This window comes from Delphinapterus leucas, chromosome 6 (genome assembly GCF_059928025.1).
Source record: "Delphinapterus leucas isolate spDelLeu-1000000601 "Yukka" chromosome 6, BTC_Dleu_Yukka2, whole genome shotgun sequence".
NCBI lineage: Eukaryota > Metazoa > Chordata > Mammalia > Artiodactyla > Monodontidae > Delphinapterus > Delphinapterus leucas.
The window spans coordinates 36,221,126-36,243,491 of record NC_143134.1 but is presented as its reverse complement, the minus strand read 5'-3'; the positions used below and the strand labels follow the sequence as shown (position 1 = coordinate 36,243,491).

At 38.3% G+C, this 22,366-nt stretch overlaps 1 protein-coding gene across 13 annotated transcripts in view; it reads right to left on the bottom strand.

Moving 5' to 3' along the window:
- The window catches only part of PTPDC1 (protein tyrosine phosphatase domain containing 1), a 98,408-nt gene that overhangs the window by 22,563 nt on the left and 53,479 nt on the right, over positions 1-22,366 (bottom strand). For 4 of the 13 annotated variants that reach the window (XM_022564563.3, XM_089912993.1, XM_089912994.1 and 1 more), the window contains exons 1-4: positions 3,777-7,264; positions 3,117-3,288; positions 944-1,024; positions 589-707 (exon numbers count right to left, since the gene is read on the bottom strand). In XM_022564563.3, the coding sequence (XP_022420271.2) occupies positions 589-707; positions 944-1,024; positions 3,117-3,288; positions 3,777-4,101 (697 nt within the window). In that variant the 5' untranslated portion in view covers positions 4,102-7,264. The other 9 variants (XM_089912995.1, XM_022564565.2, XM_022564566.2 and 6 more) reach the window with 6 other exon arrangements.

The following is a 22,366-nucleotide window of genomic DNA, read 5'->3' as shown; positions in this document are numbered from 1 at the left end:
AAACATGTCTAACTGACTGATAAATGGCATAAGGTAGTACATATAGATTTTCTAACTAGTGGAATAAAAAAGCTAACATAAACTTCTTAAAAACAAGTTGTAGATTGTCACATACAGAATCCCTGCATCCTACCCAGGGGCAGAGCTATGCAGTAGGTAAAAGCATGAATGAGTCCTGGGTTCCAATCCCGCTGCCATGTTTAAGCTGTGTGATCTTGGGCAAGTCAGAACTTCCTCAGCCTGTGTGACCTCATGTGTGAAGCAGAACAACTATATTATGTGACTGCTTTAAGGATTAAATGAGATGACAGGTCTGGATACTGTTTATATTAATTTTCTACAGGGTCTCCTCTCAAGTCCCCTCTCACCGGGAAAAAGAAATCTTATACTTTCAACAGCAATAGCACAGAAGAATGATAGCATTAGTTAAAGTCAAAGTTAGCTCATCTTCACTTTTTAGAAGCCCTACTACACTACTATGCAGTAACTGTTTATCTCCATCACCTTTTTAACCTAAGAGCTGAACAGACAAAAAGTCTCTGAGTTCTGTCCTTCGTAACTCATGGAGAAGAGGATGGAAGGACTTACTGCCAGCCTCCATGAAAGCTTCAGGAAGGTATGTGAAGCCACTTTCTTGTTCCAGAGGGTTCCCACAGCTGGCATGCTCACCAGGACGCTGCAGGTTGATGATACTTTTTATGCCATGGCTTAAAGGAAAAAGAAAAACAAAATTAGTCATATTGGGAGGTAGTGTTAAAAAAATTAACCATCTTTGGCATTAATAAACATTATTAACTACTTTCAAAACCCTAACTGTGTTATTTGAAATAAGTTCTTCACACTCCTGTTGGTAAAATGAAAGCACCTTTCCATTTGAAGTCAAAAGCAATAGAAGAGAAAACACAAGCTGGCTTGTTAAAGTGTGCAAACACGCAACGTTTACCTTTGGAACTGCTCGATGATGCAGTACTTCTCGAGGAGCTCAGTGGACGGGCGTGCCATGGCCAGGATATTATCAGTGACCCTACAGATGGGAGGAGGGACTGGTGATATGCACAAAACTGAGAAAGCAGGATTTCAAGCCCTTACTTTTTCTATGATTTCAACAATGCTATAAGGTAAGAATCTCCTTATACAAATCCGACTTCAATTCTGTATTATGATTAGGGCTCTAAGAAACCCTAGCTTCTTAAATCCCTGGAAAAAATTCCAGGACATTAAGTATTTATGGACTCCAGCAAAGCACTTTCAAGGACTTTCATGAGATTATAGTGGACATGATGGAATGATGGAGAAACCTCAGCTGGCAGCAAAGGACATCCTGGATTAGTTATCCAAAGGTTACTGACTAAATGAGGAGGGCCAGCTGGGAGGCATTTTTAGTTACATAGCTATCTGTACCTCAATTACCTAATGTATCGAGTGGGGATAATGCCTGCCTCACAAGGTTTGTGTGAGAATTCAATATGATGTGAATGTAAAGACTTTAGCACAAATCCTAGCATGTGGTTATGAAAAAATGCTGAGTTATTGTAATTTTGCAAAAAATATGGCTTTGGAGTCAGTCGGACCTGGTTTCAAATGCTGGCTTTTCTACTTTCTAGCTGTGTAGCAAATTACTTAGTCCCTCTGGACTTCAATTCCTTCACCAATAAAATGACATTAATGGTGCCTACTTAAAGAGTTTTATGAAGATAATAATTTGAGAGTGTTCAGCACCGTGCCTGGCTTTTAACCAAATGGATGTTTACTGAGTGTACAAATGGATAGAGACCCAGTAAATGGCTATCACTCTCACTAGGACTCTGGCTTCACTCTGTTCTGATTGCATTTCTCACCAGTGGCCTAGTGAAAGATACATAAGGTAGACTATTGCAAGTTGTGGGTCACAAGAACCTGAGAGGAGTAACAGAGACATTAGATGAACAGGTCAGGATTCAGAAAGATACTATCCCTCATGCCTGGGGCAATGTCTAAAACTGTTTAACAGGGACCCCCAAAGGTTTGGGACCCCCCAAATTTAATAGCACTTAGTGTAGGATTGAGAGAGATGTAACATGAAAGCAGTAGAGGCGAAAAAAGTTCAGATAGTTTAGTCAACAATAAACCAAAAATATGAATGTGACCTTAAGCTTCATTATTAGAAATTTACTTGTCTGACCACACCTCAGGAATAGTGTTTGCTTTTTCACAACATTCTTCAAGAAAGATAGTGATAAACTAGAACATGATCTGTGGAGAACAACGGTGACAGTGGACCCCAGACTATAGTACTACACATGTATCCAGAAAATCCAATATGACAAAGTACAGGGTTGCAAGTTAGTAAGCTGGTTGACAAATATCTAATTTGTAAATGAATTCTTGCTCTATAAAATGATTCACAAGCAGAATTCTTTGAATAGTGAATTCCTCTTAGTGCATTCCAAATGTGATTTGGTTTTGAATATCAGAATTTTTTAGAGATATCACTACATCAAAAAAGGTATACTCGACAGTTTACTATTAATAATAAAAGCAGTATGATTCAATAATGAATGAATTACACTTACATACCATAAACAAAGTAAGCATCTTATATCGTCTACTGAACTGACAACTCGTACCACCTTCTACTGAGGCAGACTGGAAGTGTATGTATTTGTATGAAAATGTATCCTTTTATACAGAATACAGGAACAAAATAAAAACGAGGCTAAAGCTTACCTGTATGAAGCTGAAAAACTACCTATGTACCTCATAATTTCTCAAATTTATAGTTGAACATTTAAATTATTTTTAGCAATTTCTGAAATTTAAGAGCTATCTAGTTACCATTTCTTTCAGATACTTTACATACAGCATTCCATTCAATTAAAAAAAAATCCTATAGGGTTGGTTTCATTATTTCCATTTTACAGATCAGGAAACTGTGGCTCCGACTGCCTGTGTGAGTAGACCAAGATCACACAGCTTGTCAAGTGGCAAAGCCAGGGATGGAGGTGAGGTCCTCTGATTTCAGAACCCCACATTCCTTCTTCTACAGCCCACTGCCTCCTGGTCATCTCCTACACGTCCATTCTGTTTTCCCACTTAGCAGTAGGTGGGAGCTACCAAAGACAGACAGAATCACTTACCAGGATGAGTAGACCCCCTTAATAGCTTGCTCCTGTTCACTCCAGCGAGCTGCATTTTCATACTTGCAAGCTTTGCCACCACATGCCATGGAACAGGCCATATGTCCAGGAATGACATGCCGTAAACGCTCTCCAACTTTTGTATACTTTGGTGTTGGACGTCCTGAATTTCCTAGAACATTCAAAGGGACGATTCAAAATCCTACTCTCCGAACAGAATAGTAACATAGGAAACAGCTTCCATTTTCTCTCAGGATTGTAGATGACAAGCTGGTGCTAAATCCCTTTCACTTTGTCAGGAATAAAACTGTTTCCCTTTCGTGTAAGTACACTATCCTTTACTACAGAAAAGACTTTTGCATACAATAATCTCCACATGTCATATTGGTAATGAAAAGGAAGAAACTGTAAAAGCAGATCTTCTACAAGGGAATGAGTTTTGTGCAAAAACTACATTTTTAATGAAAAAACATAAAACATTCAATCATTTTTATCTCCTATTACATGTCTACTGAATCTCTTAGCATAACAGACAATAAAAAGTATAATGCAGGATTAATTGTCAAAAATTTAAAAAGTATCAACACAGTATAACCTCTTCACAGTTCTTATATTTAAACTCAAAGCTGTGGCAATCTTTAAGAAGAAAAGGAGCTTTACTTTTTCTCTCGGGGCAAGTTGGGTTTCTCTCAGCACAGCTGACGGAGGACATGGCCACCATCACCTGGAGAGAGGATGACGAGAGCATCTTGGCAGTGGAGCTGCGCCGCCCCTGCTGCAGTCGCACGATGGGGTCGGAGGCAGAGTGTCGTCGGCCCTGGAAAAAGGAGCTGAGGAATGGCACAGCAGAAAGCCTCCGGGGTGGATCCTGCATGGCGCTGGGCTTCCAGGAGGGAAGAGCTGGAGGCAAGATGTCAGCGCCAGCCTGCTCCATGATGAAGTTACACTGAAACATGAGCATCACTCTGCGTGATCTAACCGCCATTCAGGATAGGCTGACTTGTTTCCATAGTGACAAACAAAGAAACTACTGATTCCCACTCAGATCTGTACAAGCAAAATCCCATATGAATGGATTGTTTTGAACAGACTGTTCAAATATAAGGAAGAATAACATGTATTTTAAATAGATTATACTGAAAATGTGACTTTTCTATTGTTTCTCAAACACATTTTAAAAGATCTGACTGCTCAAAGAATTACATCTAAAATACTGTAATGAATTTAGAAAGATGTCTTTCTGATGTAAACACACACATATTAAAATATTTAAATTTTGTTATTCCTTTCATATCTATTCTTTGAACAGTTTGAAAAATATTCTCTTTCTACTGCTCTCTGGAACAGGGCAGATAAAAAGTTAATTGTAACAAAGTGAGAGAGTGGCATGGACATATATACCCTACCAAATGTAAAACAGATAGCTAGTGGGACGCAGCACAGGAAGATCAGCTCGGTGCTTTGTGACCACCTAGAGGGGTGGGATAAGGAGGGTGGGAGGGAGACGCAAGAGGGAGGGGATATGGGGTATATGTATATGTATAGCTGATTCACTTTGTTAAACAGCAGAAACTAACACAACGTTGTAAAGCAATTATACTCCAATAAAGATGTTAAAAAAAAGTTAATTGTAATAAAGTGGGATATACTAGATTCCTCTAACACTATTAAAACACCATTTAATTTTTCAAAATAAAAAGAAAAACCTATTTTTTAAATAGAACTATTAAAGAAATGCTTGGATAGAACAAATAAAGACATCTGTAGGGCTGGTATATTAATCAAAAGACATTTATATTCATATTCTTATTTTCAGAATGTGAAAACCCAATTCTTGGTTATTGGATAGTAATAGTAGTCATAACTATAGCCCTCAAAAACTCAAAGACACGATTCTGTGCCTTTTGTTGCTGACTATGGGGAAAAGAAAAGCTTCAGTAATGTCTTGGCAGAGGCATAGGAAGAAAATTCACTAAGTATCACATTTTTTAAAGGAACTGGATGAGGGGGAGGTTGCAACTTGATGATCAAGGATATAAAGAACACAGAAACTATAACAACCACCAACTGTCTGCCTCCTCTCTTGTTAATGTCAAGCTGCACACCCTAACCCCACCCCCGTGTCTCTCTCCCTCTGTCTCTCCAAATGGTATTTCAGCCATGTGCAGGTGGAAACAGTCTACTGTCATAGATAGGGTTCTTCTTTGTTTTGTTCTGCTTTATTTTAACAATTAATAATGCTTTAAAGCATGCTCCTTTTAAAACACAGCCCCCATCTCCCCAACTGGATGTGCTTTGTCAAATAAGACAGAGTAGCTCAATTTGGTGCCCAAATTCCTACGAGTATAGCATCCTGCCCCTGTTGTTTTGCATACAGCAATGGAAAAGAATTCCTTTTAACATACCTAATCCAGAAGGCACAGCTTCCACACAGTTTTACAGGAAAGAGTAGAGGATGCGGTGTGGAAGGCAAGTTGGAACCTGATGGCAAGAGACCCTAAATGCTCAAACTAAGGGGTCTGAGTCTGCTATCTGGGGAACAGGGAGTCTGACTCAAGTTTCTTAGTGTTAACATTCCCTGCAAAGATAGGGCCGGGAGCCAAGGACTGGGGGCCTGCTGGGACTGTGACTGTGTGAACGGAACTAAGCATGGAAACAAGACAGTACAGGGGCAGACACTGCACTGGGTGCTGAGACTTCAAGCCTAAGTGAGCAGCAGCAAGATACTGAAGCAAGTAAATATGGAAGTCCATGAGAAGAAGGTGCGAGAGAAAATCCGGCAGGCAAGTTCCATCTGAGATGAAAGGCATGTGAGGCAGCAACTAGGAGGTCTCAACCAGTGAGTAGGAAATGCATGATCTGTGCAGCTCTAAGGACATCCACAGAGGAGAGTCCAAGTGACTCTGTTCTCAACAGTTCTGAAAATGAGAATGAATTTGATGAGGATAGGACTTGTCTGGACCAAGCTAAGGAACGAAAGGTTTATGTATTAAAATACAATGTCTTACAGATGTGTGAAACAAGACGTGTGAGTATATGTAACTAAACTGACCCACAAAATGAATAAAATAACTATTTTCAAAAAGAATACAAAAAGAGACCAATTTGGTACAAGTTCTAATATCTTTTATTCCATGAATTAGAAGATAATCCCTATAAAGTCATGGCATGATTGTTTTTCGGCAACATTCTGTGAACAAAAATGTGGTTATGTGGAGATGTGGATTTCTGAGGTCAAGGAGTTTGGCACAATAGCCTAAAAATCAATTTAAAAATTTAAATTGGGGTGAATTATAGATTTCTAATGATGAACTGTTCAGACTTTTAGAAATAACATTTTAATATTTATTTAAATTACCAATAGGGAAAAAAGCGAAGCCTTATCTTTAGATAGAAGGAGGAACAAGACTATTTTAATTTCTATTTCATGTATTATATAAGATGGAAGTATTTTAGAGTAAGAGTAATTCTATGAAGGGCCATACTTTCAACAGAAACTAAAAGGTAAAGAACTGAGTTATTTGTAGTGAGGTAGATGGACATAGAGTGTGTCATACAGAGTGAAGTAAGTCAGAAAGAGAAAAACAAGTACCGAATGCTAACACATATATATGGAATCTAAAAAAAAAAAAATGTTAGATGAACCTAGGGCCAGGACATGAGTAAAGACGCAGACATAGAGAATGGACTTGAGGACACGGGGAGGGGGAAGGGTAAGCTAGGACAAAGTGAAAGAGTGAATGGACTTATAAATACTACCAAATGTAAAATAGATAGCTAGTGGGAAGCAGCCACATAGCATGGGGAGATCAGCTCGGTGCTTTGTGACCACCTAGAGGGGTGTGGGATAGGGAGGGTGGGAGGGAGACGCAAGAGGGGAGGAGATATGGGGATATATGATACGTATAGCTGATTCACTTTGTTATAAAGCAGAAACTAGCAGAAACTAACACAACACTGTAAAGCAATTATACTCCAATAAAGATGTTAGAAAAAAAAAAAGGTAAAGAAACTTTTTTTCTGGCAACCACAGAGAAAGTTTATAGAACCTCGTTATTATAAGCTACATTCACCTCTCTGCTCTCCTTCCCTCCTTCCTCCATAGTTAGAACTTGAGGCCACAAGAAACAACACTACTGTTGTTTCTCCACTTACCTGCTAACAGGATCTATATTTTCCTTCTCCGACAAAGTGTTTTTCTAAATACATAAGAAAAAAAATATCAGTTTTCTATATTCCATGAATATAAAATCATAGGGGACCCTGCCTCATTACTATTTTTACCCTTTTTCTTCCAAATATGCTATCTCTAAAAAAAAAAAAAAAAAAATCAGGCTCCAAGAAAAAGTAGGAAAACAATACAAAAGATAATCCCCATGACCAATCCTATACTCCCCCCTAAGATGTTGTAATCATCAGTGCATAAAAGACCCCTCTCAAAGCATAAAGAATATGGGTGCTGCACTCTAAACGCAACAGTACCTTTGTGGCCAATGGCCTGCTTGTAGGTAGGCAATCAGACCTTCCCAAATTCAGAATAATATTTAAGGAACCAAATGAGATACTGGTCACTGCAAATGTGAAATTAAGCACAGTAAACCACAAAGAAACCTACCTAAAGTTACTTATGAGCCCTTGGTCTTTTCCTCTTTAATTTCTACATGTGGGTGGTTAGAGCACTAAAGAGTCTAAAGAGATGTGGAGACTCAAGAACTGGTAATTCCCTTTTATACTCAAGAAAGGACTAATAACTTCCTATTTAAACAAACTCATGCAACAATAGGCCCAAGAATGCAGTGGGAGATGGAGGTCCATCTGGGCTCAGTCCTAAGTCAATACAGGAGTCATTTCCAGGAACTGGAAATGGACTAGAATGCTGACTTTACAGCTTCTTGTTTTCCACTTTTTGTGACTGGAGGCTCACTTCTCACAAGGCAACTAACTATTTAACAGTTTGACAGCTCAAGATGTTTTCTAATGTTGAGTCAAAATCCATTTCTCTGTAAACACTGGTCCTGGTTCTTCCCTCTAAAAATTAAAAATAAAGCATCTCCTTGACTTGCAAGGTTTTCAAATATCTGAAGACAGAACTTCTCTAAGTCTTCCCCTATTCAGGTCAAATCTTCTTAATTTTTCAAACATTCCTAGTATAAGTCATTGTTTCCAGATCCTTCACTATAATTCCCCTTCTTCAGAGAGCCCTCCCTCTCCCCTTTACAGCTAAACTTCTAAAAAAGTTGACTTCATTTGCCATTTCCATTTGTCACCTTCTCGTCCTCAATCTATTCAACTCTGGTCTCTATCTTCAGCATCCACTGAAAATTGATCTTGCTAAGGTCTCTGATGCCTTTTTACAGTTTTTGTCTTATTTTGACTGCTTAGCACATTTAACACAGTTCAACAGTTTAGTTTTTTTTTATTAACATCTTTATTGGAGTATAATTGCTTTACAATGGTGTGTTAGCTCCTGCTTTATAACAAAGTGAATCAGTTATACATATACATATATCCCCATGTCTCTTCCCTCTTGCGTCTCCCTCCCTCACACCCTGCCTATCCCACCCCTCTAGGTGGTCACAAAGCACTGAGCTGATCTCCCTGTGCTATGTGGCTGCTTTCCACTACCTATCTATTTTATGTTTGGTAGTGTACATATGTCCATGCCACTCTCTCACTTTGTCACAGCTTACCCTCCCCCCTCCCCATATCCTCAAGTCCATTCTCTAGTACGTCTGTGTCCATATTCCAGTCTTGCCCCTAGGTTCTTCATGACAATTTTTTTTTTTTTTTAGATTCCATATATATGTGTTAGCATAAGGTATTTGTTTTTCTCTTACTGACTTACTTCACTCTGTATGACACACTCTAGGTCCATCCACCTCACTGTAAATACCTCAATTTCATTTCTTTTTATGGCTGAGTAAAATTCCATTGTGTATATGTGCCACATCTTCTTTATCCATTCATCTGTTGATGGACACTTAGATCGCTTCCATGTTCTGGCTATTGTAAATAGAGCTGCAATGAACATTATGTACATGTATTTTTTGAATTATGGTTTTCTCAGGGTATATGCCCAGTAGTGGGATTGCTGGGTCGTATGGTAGTTCTATTTATAGTTTTTTAAGGAACCTCCATACTGTTCTCCATAGTGGTTGTATCAATTTACACTCCCACCAACAGTGCAAGAGGGTTCCCTTTTCTCCACAGCCTCTTCAGCATTTATTGTTTGTAGATTTTTTGATGATGGCCATTCTGACTGGTGTGAGATGATATCTCATTGTAGTTTTGATTTGCATTTCTCTAATTAATAATGTTGAGCATTCTTTCATGTGTTTGTTGGCAATCTGTATATCTTCTTTGGAGAAATGTCTATTTAGGTCATCTGCCCATTTTTGGATTGGGTTGTTTGTTTTTTTGATATTGAGCTGCATGAGCTGCTTGTAAATTTTGGAGATAAATCCTTTGTCAGTTGCTTCACTTGCAAATATTTTCTCCCATTCTAAGGGTTGTCTTTTCGTCTTCTTTATGGTTACATTTGCTGTGCAAAAGCTTTTAAGTTTCATTAGGTCCCATTTGTTTATTTTTGTTTTTATTTCCATTTCTCTAGGAGGTGGATCAAAAGGGATCTTGCTGTGATTTACGACATGGAGTGTTCTGCCTATGTTTTCCTCTAGGAGTTTGATAGTGTCTGGCCTTATATTTAGGTCTTTAATCCATTTTGAGTTTATTTTTGTGTATGGTACAAGGGAGTGTTCTAATTTCATTCTTTTACATGTACCTGTCCAGATTTCCCAGCACCACTTTTTGAAGAGGCTGTCTTTTCTCCACTGTATATTCTTGCCTCCTTTATCAAAGATAAGGTGACCATATGTGCATGGGCTTATCTCTGGGCTTTCTATCCTGCTCCATTCATCTATATTTCTGTTTTTGTGCCAGTACCATACTGTCTTGATTACTGTAGCTTTGTAGTAAAGTCTGAAGTCAGGGAGCCTGATTCCTCCAGCTCCGTTTTTCTTTCTCAAGATTGTTTTGGCTATTCAGGGTCTTTTGTGTTTCCAAACACATTGTGAAATTTTTTGTTCTAGTTCTCTGAAAAATGCCATTGGTAGTTTGATTGGGATTGCATTGAATCAGTAGATTGCTTTGGGTAGTACAGTCGTTTTCACAATGTTGATTCTTTCAATCCAGGAACATGGTATAATTCTCCATCTATTTGTATCATCTTTAATTTCTTTCATCAGTGTTTTATAATTTTCTGCATACAGGTCTTTTGTCTCCTTGGGTAGGTTTATTACTAGATATTTTATTCTTTTTGTTGCAATGGTAAATGGGAGTGTTTTCTTGATTTCACTTTCAGATTTTTCATCACTAGTGTATAGGAATGCCAGAGATTTCTGTGCATTAATTTTGTATCCTGCTACTTTACCAAATTCATTGATTAGCTATAGTAGCTTTCTGGTACCATCTTTAGGATTCATTTTGTATAGTATCATGTCATCTGTAAACAGTGACAGCTTTACTTCTTCTTTTCCAATTTGGATTCCTTTTATTTCTTTTTCTTCTCTGATTGCTGTGGCTAAAACTTCCAAAACTATGTTGAATAAGAGAGGTGAGAGTGGGCAACCTTGTCTTGTTCCTGATTTTAGTGGAAATGGTTTCAGTTTTTCACCATTGAGGACGATGTTGGCTGTGGGTTTGTCATATATGGCCTTTATTATGTTGAGGTAAGTTCCTTCTATGCCTACTTTCTGCAGGGTTTTTATCATAAATGGGTGTTGAATTTTGTCGAAAGCTTTCTCTGCATCTATTGAGATGATCATATGGTTTCTCTCCTTCAATTTGTTAATATGGTGTATCACATTGATTGATTTGCGTATATTGAAGAATCCTTGCATTCCTGGGATTAAACCCCACTTGATCATGGTGGATGATCCTTTTAATGTGCTGTTGGATTCTGTTTGCTAGTATTCTGTTGAGGATTTTTGCATCTATCCTCATCAGTGATACTGGACTGTAGTTTTCATTCCTTGTGACATCTTTGTCTGGTTTTGGTATCAAGGTGATGGTGGCCTCATAGAATGAGTTTGGCAGTGTTCCTCCCTCTGCTATATTTTGGATGCATTTGAGAAGGATAGGTGTTAGCTCTTCTCTAAATGTTTGACAGAATTCGCCTGTGAGCCATCTGGTCCTGGGCTTTTGTTTGTTGGAAGATTTTTAATCACAGTTTCAATTTCAGTGCTTGTGACTGGTCTGTTCATATTTTCTATTTCTTCCTGGTTCAGTATTGGAAGGTTGTGCATTTCTAAGAATTTGTCCATTTCTTCCAGGTTGTCCATTTTATTGGCATAGAGTTGCTTGTAGTAATCTCTCATGATCCTTTGTATTTCTGCAGTGTCAGTTGTTACTTCTCCTTTTTCATTTCTGATTCTATTGACTTGAGTCTTCTCCTTTGTTTTCCTGATGAGTCTGGCTAATGGTTTATCAATTTTGTTTATCTTCTCAAAGAACCAGCTTTTAGTTTTATTGATCTTTGCTATCGTTTCCTTCATTTCCTTTTCATTTATTTCTGATCTGATCTTTATGATTTCTTCTGCTAACTTTGCGGATTTTTGTTCTTTCTCTAATTGCTTTAGGTTGTAAGGTTAGGTTGTTTATTTGAGATGTATCTTGTTTCTTAAGGTAGGCTTGTATTGCTATAAACTTCCCTCTTAGAACTGCTTTTGCTGCATCCCATAGGTTTTGGGTCATCATGTTTTCATTGTGATTTGTTTCTAGGTATTTTTTGATTTCCTCTTTGATTTCTTCAGTGATCTCTTCATTATTAAGTAGTGTATTGTTTAGCCTCCATGTGTTTGTATTTTTTACAGATGTTTTCCTGTAATTGATATATAGTCTCAGAGTGTTGTGGTCAGAAAAGATACTTCATATGATTTCAATTTTCTAAAATTTACCAAAGCTTGATTTGTGACCCAAGATATGGTCTATCCTGGAGAATGTTCCATGAGCACTTGAGAAGAAAGTGTATTCTGTTGTTTTTGATTATGTCCTATAAGTATCCATCTTGTTTAATGTATCATTTGAAGCTTGTGTTTCCTTATTTATATTTTCATTTTGGATGATCTGTCCACTGGTGAAAGTGGGGTGTTAAAGTCCCCTACTATGATGTTTCTGTCGATTTCCCCTTTTATGGCTGTTAGTATTTGCCTTATGTATTGAGGTGCTCCTATGCTGGGTGCATAAATATTTACAATTGCTATATCTTCCTTGTTGAATTGATCCCTTGATCATTATGTAGTTTCCTTCTTTGTGCCTTTGTTTAGAACAAAGAATAGTCTTTGTTCTAAAGTGTATTTTGTCTGATATGAGAATTGCTACTCCAGCTCCCGTTTGATTTCCATTTGCATGGAATATCTTTTTCCATCCCCTCACTTTCAGTCTGTATGTGTCCCTAGGTTTGAAGTGGGTCTCTTGTAGACAGCATATATACGGGTTTTGTTGTCGTATCCATTCAGCCAGTCTATGTCTTTTAGTTAGAGCATGTAATCCATTTACATTTAAGATAATTATCAATATGTATGTTTCTATTACCATTTTCTTAATTGTTTTGGGTTTGTTATTGTAGGTCTTTTCCTTCTCTTGTGTTTCCTGCCTAGAGAAATTCCTTTAGTATTTGTTATAAAGCTGGTTTGTGGTGCTGAATTCTCTTAGCTTTTGCTTGTCTGTAAAGGTTTTAATTTCTCCATCAAATCTGAATGAGATCCTTGCTGGGTAGAGGAATCTTGGTTGTAGGCTCTTCCCCTTCATCTCTTTAAATATGTCCTGCCACTCCCTTATGGCTTGCAGAGTTTCTGCTGAAAGATCAGCTGTTAACCTCATGGGGATGCCCTTGTATGTTATTTGTTGTTTTTTCCTTGCAGCTTTTAATATTTTTTCTTTGTATTTAATTTTGGATAGTTTCATTAGTATGTGTCTTGGAATGTTTGTCTTTGGATTTATCCTGTATGGGACTGTCTGTGCTGCCTGGACTTGATTAACTATTCCCCTTTCCATATTAGGGAAGTTTCCAACCCAACAATAATCTCTTCAAATATTTTTTCAGTCCCTTTCTTTTGCTCTTCTTCTTCTGGAACCCCTATAATTCGCATGTTGTTGCGTTTCATGTTGTCCCAGAGGTCTCTGAGACTGTCCTCAATTCTTTTCATTTTCTTTCTTTATTCTGCTCTGCAGTAGTTATTTCCACTGTTTTATCTTCCAGGTCAGTTGTCCGTTCTTCTGCCTCAGTTATTCTGCTATTGATTCCTTCTAGAGAATTATTAATTTCATTTATTGTGCTGTTCATCATTGTTTGTTTGCTCTTTAGTTCTTCTAGGTCCTTGTTAAACGTTTCTTGTATTTTATCCATTCTATTTCCAAGATTTTGGATATCTTTACTATCATTATTCTGAATTCTTTTTCAGGTAGACTGCCTATTTCCTCTTCATTTGTTCGGTCTGGTGGGTTTTTACCTTGCTCATTCATCTGTTGTGTGTTTCTCTGTGTTCTCATTTTGCTTAACTTACTGTGTTTGGGGTTTCCTTTTCGCAGGCTGCAAGTTTGTAGTTCCCATTGTTTTTGGTGTCTGTCTCCATTGGCTAAGGTTGGTTCAGTGGGTTGTGTAGGCTTCCTGGTGGAGGGGACTAGTGCCTATGTTCTCTTGGATGAGGCTGGATATTTTCTTTCTGGTGGGCAGGTTCACACCTGGTGGTGTGTTTTGGGGTGTCTGTGGCCTTATGATTTTAGGCAGCCTCTCTGCTAATGGGTGTGGCTGTGTTCCTGTCTTGCTAGTTGTTTGGCATAGGGTGTCTAGCACTGGAGCTTCCTGGTCATTCTGTGGAGCTGGGTCTTGGTGTTGAGATGGAGATCTCTGGGAGATTTTCACCGTTTGATATTACATGGAGCTGGGAGGTCTCCTGTGGAGCAATGTCCTGAATGTGGCTCTCCCACCTCTGAGGCACAGCCCTGACACTTGTCTGGAGCACCAAAAGCCTGTCATCCACATGGCTCAGAATAAGAGGGATAAAAACAAGAGAAAGAAAGAAGAAGATAAAATAAAAATTAAATTAAATTAAATTAAAAAGTTATTAAAATAAAAAAATTAAAAAAAATTTTTTTAAGTAATAAATAAAAAACAAAGAAGAGAGCAACGAAACCAAAAAACAAATCCACCAATGATAACAAGCCCTAAAAACTGTACAAAAAAACAAAAAATAGGACAGACAGAACCCTACAACAAATGGTAAAAGCAAAGCTATACAGACAAAATCACACCCAGAAGCATACACACTCACAAAAAGAGGAAAAGGGGAAAATATATATATATATATAGTTGCTCCCAAAGTCCACCTCCTCAATTTGGGATGATTCGTTGCCTATTCAGGTGTTCCACAGATACAGGGTACATCAAGTTGATCACGGAGATTTAATCCGCTGCTTCTGAGGCTGCTGGGAGAGATTTCCCTTTCTCTTCTTTGTTCGCACAGCTCCTGGGGTTCATCTTTGGACTAGGCCCCACCTCTGCATGTAGGTTGCCTGAGGGCATCTGTTCTTCACTCAGACAGGACAGGGTTAAAGGAGCAGCTGATTCGGGGGCTGTGGCTCACTCAGGCTGGGGGGAGGGAGGTGTATGGAGTTCGGGGCGAGCCTGCAGCAGCAGAGGTCAATGTGACGTTGCACCAGCGTGAGGCGTGCCATGTGTTCTCCCAGGGGAGTTGTCCCTGGATCACGGGACCCTGGCAGTGGCGGGCTGCACAGGCTCCCAGGAGGGCAGGTGTGGATAGTGACCTGTGCTTGCACACAGGCTTCTTGGTGGCTGCAGCAGCAGCCTTAGCGTCTCATGCCCATCTCTGGGGTCTGTGCTGATAGTCGCCCGCCTCTGGAGCTCCTTGAAGTGGTGCTCTTAATCCCCCTCCTCACACACCAGGAAACAAAGAGGGAAGAAAAAGTTTCTTGCCTCTTCGGTAGCTCCAGACTTTTCCCGGACTCCCTACCAGCTAGCTGTGGTGCACTACCCCCTTCAGGCTGTGTTCATGCAGCCAACCCCAGTCCTCTCTCTGGGATCTGACCTCCGAAGAACGAACCTCAGTTCCCAGCCCCCAACTGTCTCGGCGGGGAAGCAGACAAGCCTCTCGGGCTGGTGAGTACTGGCTGGCACAGATCCTGTGTGTGGGAATCTCTCCGCTTTGCCCTCCGCATCCCTGTTGCTGCGCTGTCCTCCGTGGCTCTGATGCTTCCCTCCTCCGCCACCTGCAGTCTCCGCCCACGGAGGGGCTTTCTAGTATGTGGAAATCTTTCCTCCTTCACAGGTGTAGGTCCCACTGGTGTAGGTTCCGTCCCTATTCTTTTGTCTCTGTTTTTTCTTTTGCCCTACCCAGGTACGTGGGGAGTTTCTTGCCTTTTGGGAGGTCTGAGGTCTTTTGCCAGCATTCAGTAGGTGTTCTGTAGGGGTTGTTCCACGTGTAGATGTATTTCTGATGTATTTGTGGGAGGGAAGGTGATCTCCATGTCTTACTCTTCTGCCATCTTGAAGCTCCCTCCGCCAACAATTTAGTTTTAATTTTTAAAAAATTTTGGAGAGGATTTTATTTTTTTTGGAGCAATATCAAACTTACAGAAAAGTTGTAAGTATAAGATCAAGACTATTGTTTCTTGAACCATTTGAGAATAACCTGCAGACATACTGCCCCATTACTCTAAATAACTTAGTATATATTTCCCATAAACAAAGACATTCTCTAAAATTCCCCGAAATCAGAAAATTGATTGATACATTATTAGTTGCCCACTATTCCACAGACCTCACTCAAGCTTCACTGATTATCTCAATGTTCCTTATGGTAAAATCATACTACACAATGTTCAGAATCACACACTGAATTTTAGTTGTCCCCTCATTTATTTCACTTTAGAACAAGTTCCTCAGTCTTTCCTTGATATTGATGCCTTTGACTTTTGAAGAGTATAGGCCAGTTATTTTGTACAACATCTCTCAATTTGGGTTGTCCGTTTCCTCATAATTAGATCCAGTAAGTCCTGGTGTTTATTGGTAAAGAATAATATTTAGAAACCAAGTCCAGATGCTAGGTGTGCTCATTACTGTTAACAGTGTTGTTGCTAGCAGGCCCTCTCAGTGGACACAACTAAAGAATATGTGCACTATATACGTGCATACACACACATATCACACATTTAAATTAATATTTACATATGCATGCATATATGTTGAAAACTTATTCAAGTTCACCCTGACATTACCAGTTCCAATCCAAGAGCACAGGTTTCCTCCTAATATCCCCCTTTCCATAATTATAACTCCCTTCTCTGATGGTGAGAATCCTGCTATTATCCTTTACTTCTCTGACTAGTCCCCCTCTATGTGACCAATCTCCCCTCACTGCTGCTGGCCCCCCTTACCTAAGTGGATGCCTCCCTTCCTCCAACTGAACTCTAAGATCCTGAGCTAGGCTGCTGTTGCCACCCACATGTGTGGATGTCTCCTCACTCTGCTTGTGTTCTGATACACTATGAGGGGTCACTCTGCCATGAGGAGCTCTCCTAACCCCATTTGAGCTCTGACACCTATTCTAACACCCAGGAATCAGGTCAGCCTCCCACATGATATATCCTGCTCAGGAATCATGACTGCCAGGCTGCCCCCCTATATGGATCCGCCTCACCCTGCTTGGCTTCCAGTGCTGCAGCCTTACTCACCCTCTGGTGTGGATGCCTACTTTTTATGGTCCCGCCCAGTGGCTTTTGGACTGTTCAATTCAGGAAGGGAAGGAAAAAGACGAGGAAGAGAAAGCTCCTTCCTTTTTTCCCTTGTTAATGGTGGCAAAATACACATAACATAAAATTTACTATTTTAACCATTTTTAAGTGTACAGTGCAGTAGCATTACATACATTTGGATTGTTGTGCAACCATCACCACCAACCACCTCCAGAATTTTTTCATTTTCCCAAACTGAAACTGTATACCCCCTAAACACTAAGTCCCCATTTCTCTCTTGCCCTAGTTCCTCGCAACCACCATTGCGCTTTCTGTCTCTAAGAACTTGACATTCTAGGTACCTCATGTAAGTGGAACCAAATAATTATTTTTGTCTTTTTGTGGCTGGCTTATTTCACACAGCTTAATGTCTTCAAAGTTCATCCATATTGTAGCATGTGCAGAATTTCCTTCCATTCTAAGGCTGAATAATATCCCTTTGTATGTACATGCCATATTTTATCCATTAATCTATTCATGGACGTTCAGGTTGTTTCCAACTTTGGTTAGTGTGAATGCTGCCATAAATATGGGTGTACAAATATCTGCTCAAGTCCCTGATTTCAATTCTTTTGGTATATACCCAGAAGTGAAATTGCTGGATCATATGGTAATTCTATTTTTAATTTTTTGAGGAACTACCATACTGTTTTCAATAGTGGCTGTACCACTTACACTACCAGTAATACAGTAATATACTAGAGTTCCAATTTCTCAACATCCTTGACAACAATCATTTCTGTGCTTTTGATAATAACCATCCTAATGGATATGTAGTTGTATCTCACTGTGGTTTTGATTTGCATTTTCTAATAGTTAATAATGTTGAGCATCTTTTCATGGTTATTGGACATCTGTGTATCTTTTCATGAGAACAGTCTATTCAAGTCCTTTGTCTGTTTTTGAATAGGGTTGTTTGTTTGTGGTTGAGTTTTAGGAGTTCTGTGTAATTCTGGATATTAGTCCCTTGTTAGATACATGATTTGCAAATAGTTTCACCCACTCTGTAGGATGACTCTTCATTCTGTTGATAGTGTCTTTTGATGAACAAAAGTTTTAAGTTTTGATGAAGTCCAATTTATCTATGTTTTTCTTCTGTCACCTGTGCTTTGGTGTCATAATCAAGAAATCATTACGAAATCCAATGTTATGAAGATTTTCCCCTTATTTTGTTCTAAGAGTTTATACCTTGAGCTCTTATGTTTAGGTCTTTTTTAAAAATTGAAGTACAGATGATTTACAATTTTCTGTTAATTTCAGATGATTGATTCAATTTTATATATACTTATATATGTTAATATATAACTATTCAAATTTGTATGTTAACATATATATATATTTTTTCTTTTTCAGATTAGGTTATTACAAGATATTTGTAATAGGTTATTACAAGATATTACAGTTCCCTGTGCTATACAGCAGGTCCTTGTTGTTTACCTATTTTATATATAGTAGTATGTATTTGTTAAGCCCAAACTCCTAATTTATAACTTCCCACTTTCCCCTTTGGTACACAAACAAGTTGATTTTCTATGTGAGTCTGTTTCTGTGAGTCTGTTTCTGTTTTGTAAATTGTAATTGTTTATTTGTATCATTTCTTTAGATTCCACATATAAGTGGTATCATGTGATATTTGTCTTTCATTGTCTGACTTCACTTAGCATGATAATCTCTAGGTCCACTCATTGCTGCAAATGGCAATATTTCATTCGTTTGTATGGTTGAGTAATATTCCACTATGTGTGTGTGTGTGTATATATACATATACTTCATCTTCTTTACCTATTCATCTGTGAATGGATACTTAGGTTGCTTCCATGTTTTGGCTATTGTAAAGAGTGCTGTAATGAACATTGGGGTGCATGTATCTTTTTGAATTAGAGTTTCATCTTTTCCTGATATATGCCCAGGAGTGGGATTGCTGGATCATGTGGGAACTCTATTTTTAGTTTTTTAAGGAATCTCCATACTGTTTTCCACAGTGGCTGCACCAATTTACAATCCCACCAACAGTGCAGGAGGGTTCCCTTTTCTCCACACCCTCTCCAGCAATTTATTATTTGTGGACTTTTTGTGGACTTATGAGGTGGCACCTCATTGTAGTTTTGATTTGCATCTCTCTAATAATTAGCGATGTTGAGCATCTTTTCATGTGCCTGTTGGCCATCTGTATATCTTCTTTGCAGAAATGTCTATTTAGGTCTTCTGCTCATTTTTTTTGATTGGGTTGTTTTTTTCATATTGAGCTGTATTTAAGTCCTTAAACCATTCGAATTTATTTTTGTGCATGGTGTGAAGGAGTGTTCTAATTTCACTGATTTACATATGGCTGCCCAGCTGTCCCAACACCACTTGCTGAACAGACTGTCTTTTCTCCGTTGTATATTTTTGCCTCCTTTGTCAAAGATTAATTGACTGTAGGTGTGTGGGTTTATTTCTGGGCTGTCTCTTCTGTTCCATTGATCCATATGTCTGATTTTGTGCCAGTACTCTGCTGTTTTGATTACTGTAGCTTTGTAATATTGTCTGAAGTCTGGGAGGGTTATGCCTCTAGTTTTGTTCCTTTTCCTCAGGATTGCTTTGGCAACTCTAAGCCTTTTATGATTCCATATAAATTTTAGGTTTATTTGTTTTAGTTCTGAAAAAATGTCATGGGTAATCTGATAGGGATTGCAGTAAATCAGTAGATGCTTTGGGTAGTATGGACATTTTAACAATATTAATTCTTCCAATCCAAGAGCATAGGATATCTTTCCATTTTGTTGAATCATCTTCAATCTCCTTTATCAATGTTTTATAGTTCTCAGCATATAAGTCTTTCACCTCCTTAGTCAGGTGTATTCCTAGGTTACATGGTGACCTTTCCTGCAGTTTTGGTTGTATGAGATCTTCTGCCAGCACTCAGTAGGTATTCAGTGAGAATTATTCCAAATATGGATGTATTTTTGATATATTTGTGGGAAGAGGTAAGCTCCATGTCCTTCTACTCTGCCATCTTGATCTCTCTCAGATTCTTGATTTTGAGTTAATTTTGGTATATGGCATAAGGTAAGGGTTCAACACCATTCTTTTCCATGTGCATACAGTTTTCCCAACAACAACTGATGAAAAGATTATTTTTTCCCCACTGAATAGTCTTGGCACCCTTGTCAAAAATCATTGACCACATTTGCAAGGTTTTTTCCTCCTGGGATCTCTTTTGTTCCATTCATTTATATGTCTTTGTTTATGCCAGTACCACACTGTTTTGATTACTGTATCTTTGTAGTAAGTTTTGAAATCAGGAAGCAAGTCCTCAAACTTTGTTCTTCTTTTTCAAGATTATTTTGGCTATTTGGGGGTCCTTTGAGATTCCATGTGAATTTTAGGGTGAGTTTTTCTATTTCTGCAAAAAACATCATTGGGATTTTGACAGGGATCGCATTGAATCTGTAGATCCTGTTGGGTTGTACTGACATCTTAACAATTCTTCCAATCCATGAACACAAGATGTCTTTCCATTTATTTAGATCTTTAATTTCTTTCAGCAATGTTTTTTAGTTTTCAAATATGTAACTATTGGTGGAAACTGAGTAAAAGGTAAATGAGATCTTTTTGTACTATTTCTTACAATTGCACACTAGTATACAATTATTTCAATATTTTAATTTAAAATGTATATATAATCAAAGAAAAAACAGTCACAAGGCAGGCCTAAGTGAGGGTCATTTAGCAGAGGTCAGGGCCAACACAGGGAAGACAACTAACAGTGTATGGTATGTGACCTGGCAGGGCGTGGGCTCCGTGTGGAAAAAAGAGCTAAGATGGATGATGGCTGGGCAGGGCTGGGAGGGCAGGGCTGAAAAGGAGGGCTGAATAAATAAGGAAACATATTGGGGATAATAAGAGCCAGGTTTCTCATTCTTAGAGAAGAGAATTATAAACAAAAAATGGGAAAAGCTAGAATGATGGTAAAGTGTTGGATTAGAATAGAAAGTACCAATATGAAGTCATGGTTTTCAATATGTATAGACAGAAACAAAAATAAATATATATGTAAAAGTAGACATATATATATATATATATGTATGTATGTATATATATTAACATATATTTTCTAGCTTTGTCCCCTAGGGAGCTTGGGAACTGTGACATTTCAGTGGTAGTTAGCACATCCAGTAGTGAGTACATCTTGGTTTCTAAATACCATTCCCCACTAAAAGGGCTCCTTGGAGAAAAGGTTGATTTCAGGGCTAGGATAGGGAAAGTGCAACATGAGACTGGAAGATCTTGCTGTGCTAGAAAGCAAGGAATGCTGGAGTGGTGGGGACTTGTCAAAATGATACAGCTAAGGGCCAAAGATTAAAGTATCATATTTGAGCATGAAACAAATGATGGTAAAAGATGATATTCCACTGAACAAAAGAGGAATCTACACCGAAATAAATAACTGAGCAAATAAATGGAAAGGGAAAGTTCTTCCTCACAGAAGAATGCCAACTAAGAAATGCCTACGGAATGATGGAATTAGAAAACCTCCATTTAGTTATCTATCATAGTAATAATTAAAAGCTGAAACTACTGGGTAAAAGCTGGACGAGGACCAGGATATATATATAAGGTCTCAAAGCAGCTCTCCATAAAATATTAATTATGAAGGGAGAAAGAATAATGTATAATAGGTAAATCTTGGCAGATACCACTTTACTAACGTGATCAAACTTAACATTTCCAGTTTTATGGCAAAATGATATCTTGCGTCACTTGACAGGATGTATAAGAAGTGTAGAGTCACTTCTGTGATGTTTCTGCCAAAAATGCGTAACCTCAATCTTATGATGAAACAGTAGATAAACCCATATTGAGAAACATACTGCAAAATAACTGGGCTGTAATGTTCACAAAGGTCAAGAAAGGACTAACTGTGATCATTGAAAGAAACTGAATAAACATGACAAGTATCCTTTTGTTATTAAAAGATATTATTGACACAGTTGATAAAACTTGAATGGGGGGTCTCCGGTTGAAAATACATAGAAATTTTTTGTGTGCTTTTCTGTAAGTTAGGAAATTATTTCAAAAATAAAAGAACTAATATTACAAAAAGAGGGACAGTCAGACAACATGGGAATCCTGATGGAAGAATATAGCACAGTCAATGAAATATTGTGCCAATAAAAAAAACCTGACTAGACTCTACAACAGTCTATGAATCCAATTTATAGAAACACTATGAGGGTATAATCAGCAAATACGGATTGTGACAATATCTACAAGGTAAAATTTCTGGTTTCTTCAACAAATAAAGTGTAAGGAAAAAGAGACAGGGGGAAACCCAAATTTAAAAGAGATGTAAGATACATATCAACCATGTATGATATATGAAACCATATATATTGTCGGATCTCAATTCAAACAAAGATACATCCATCTATGAGACAATTAGAAATCTGAGCAATATT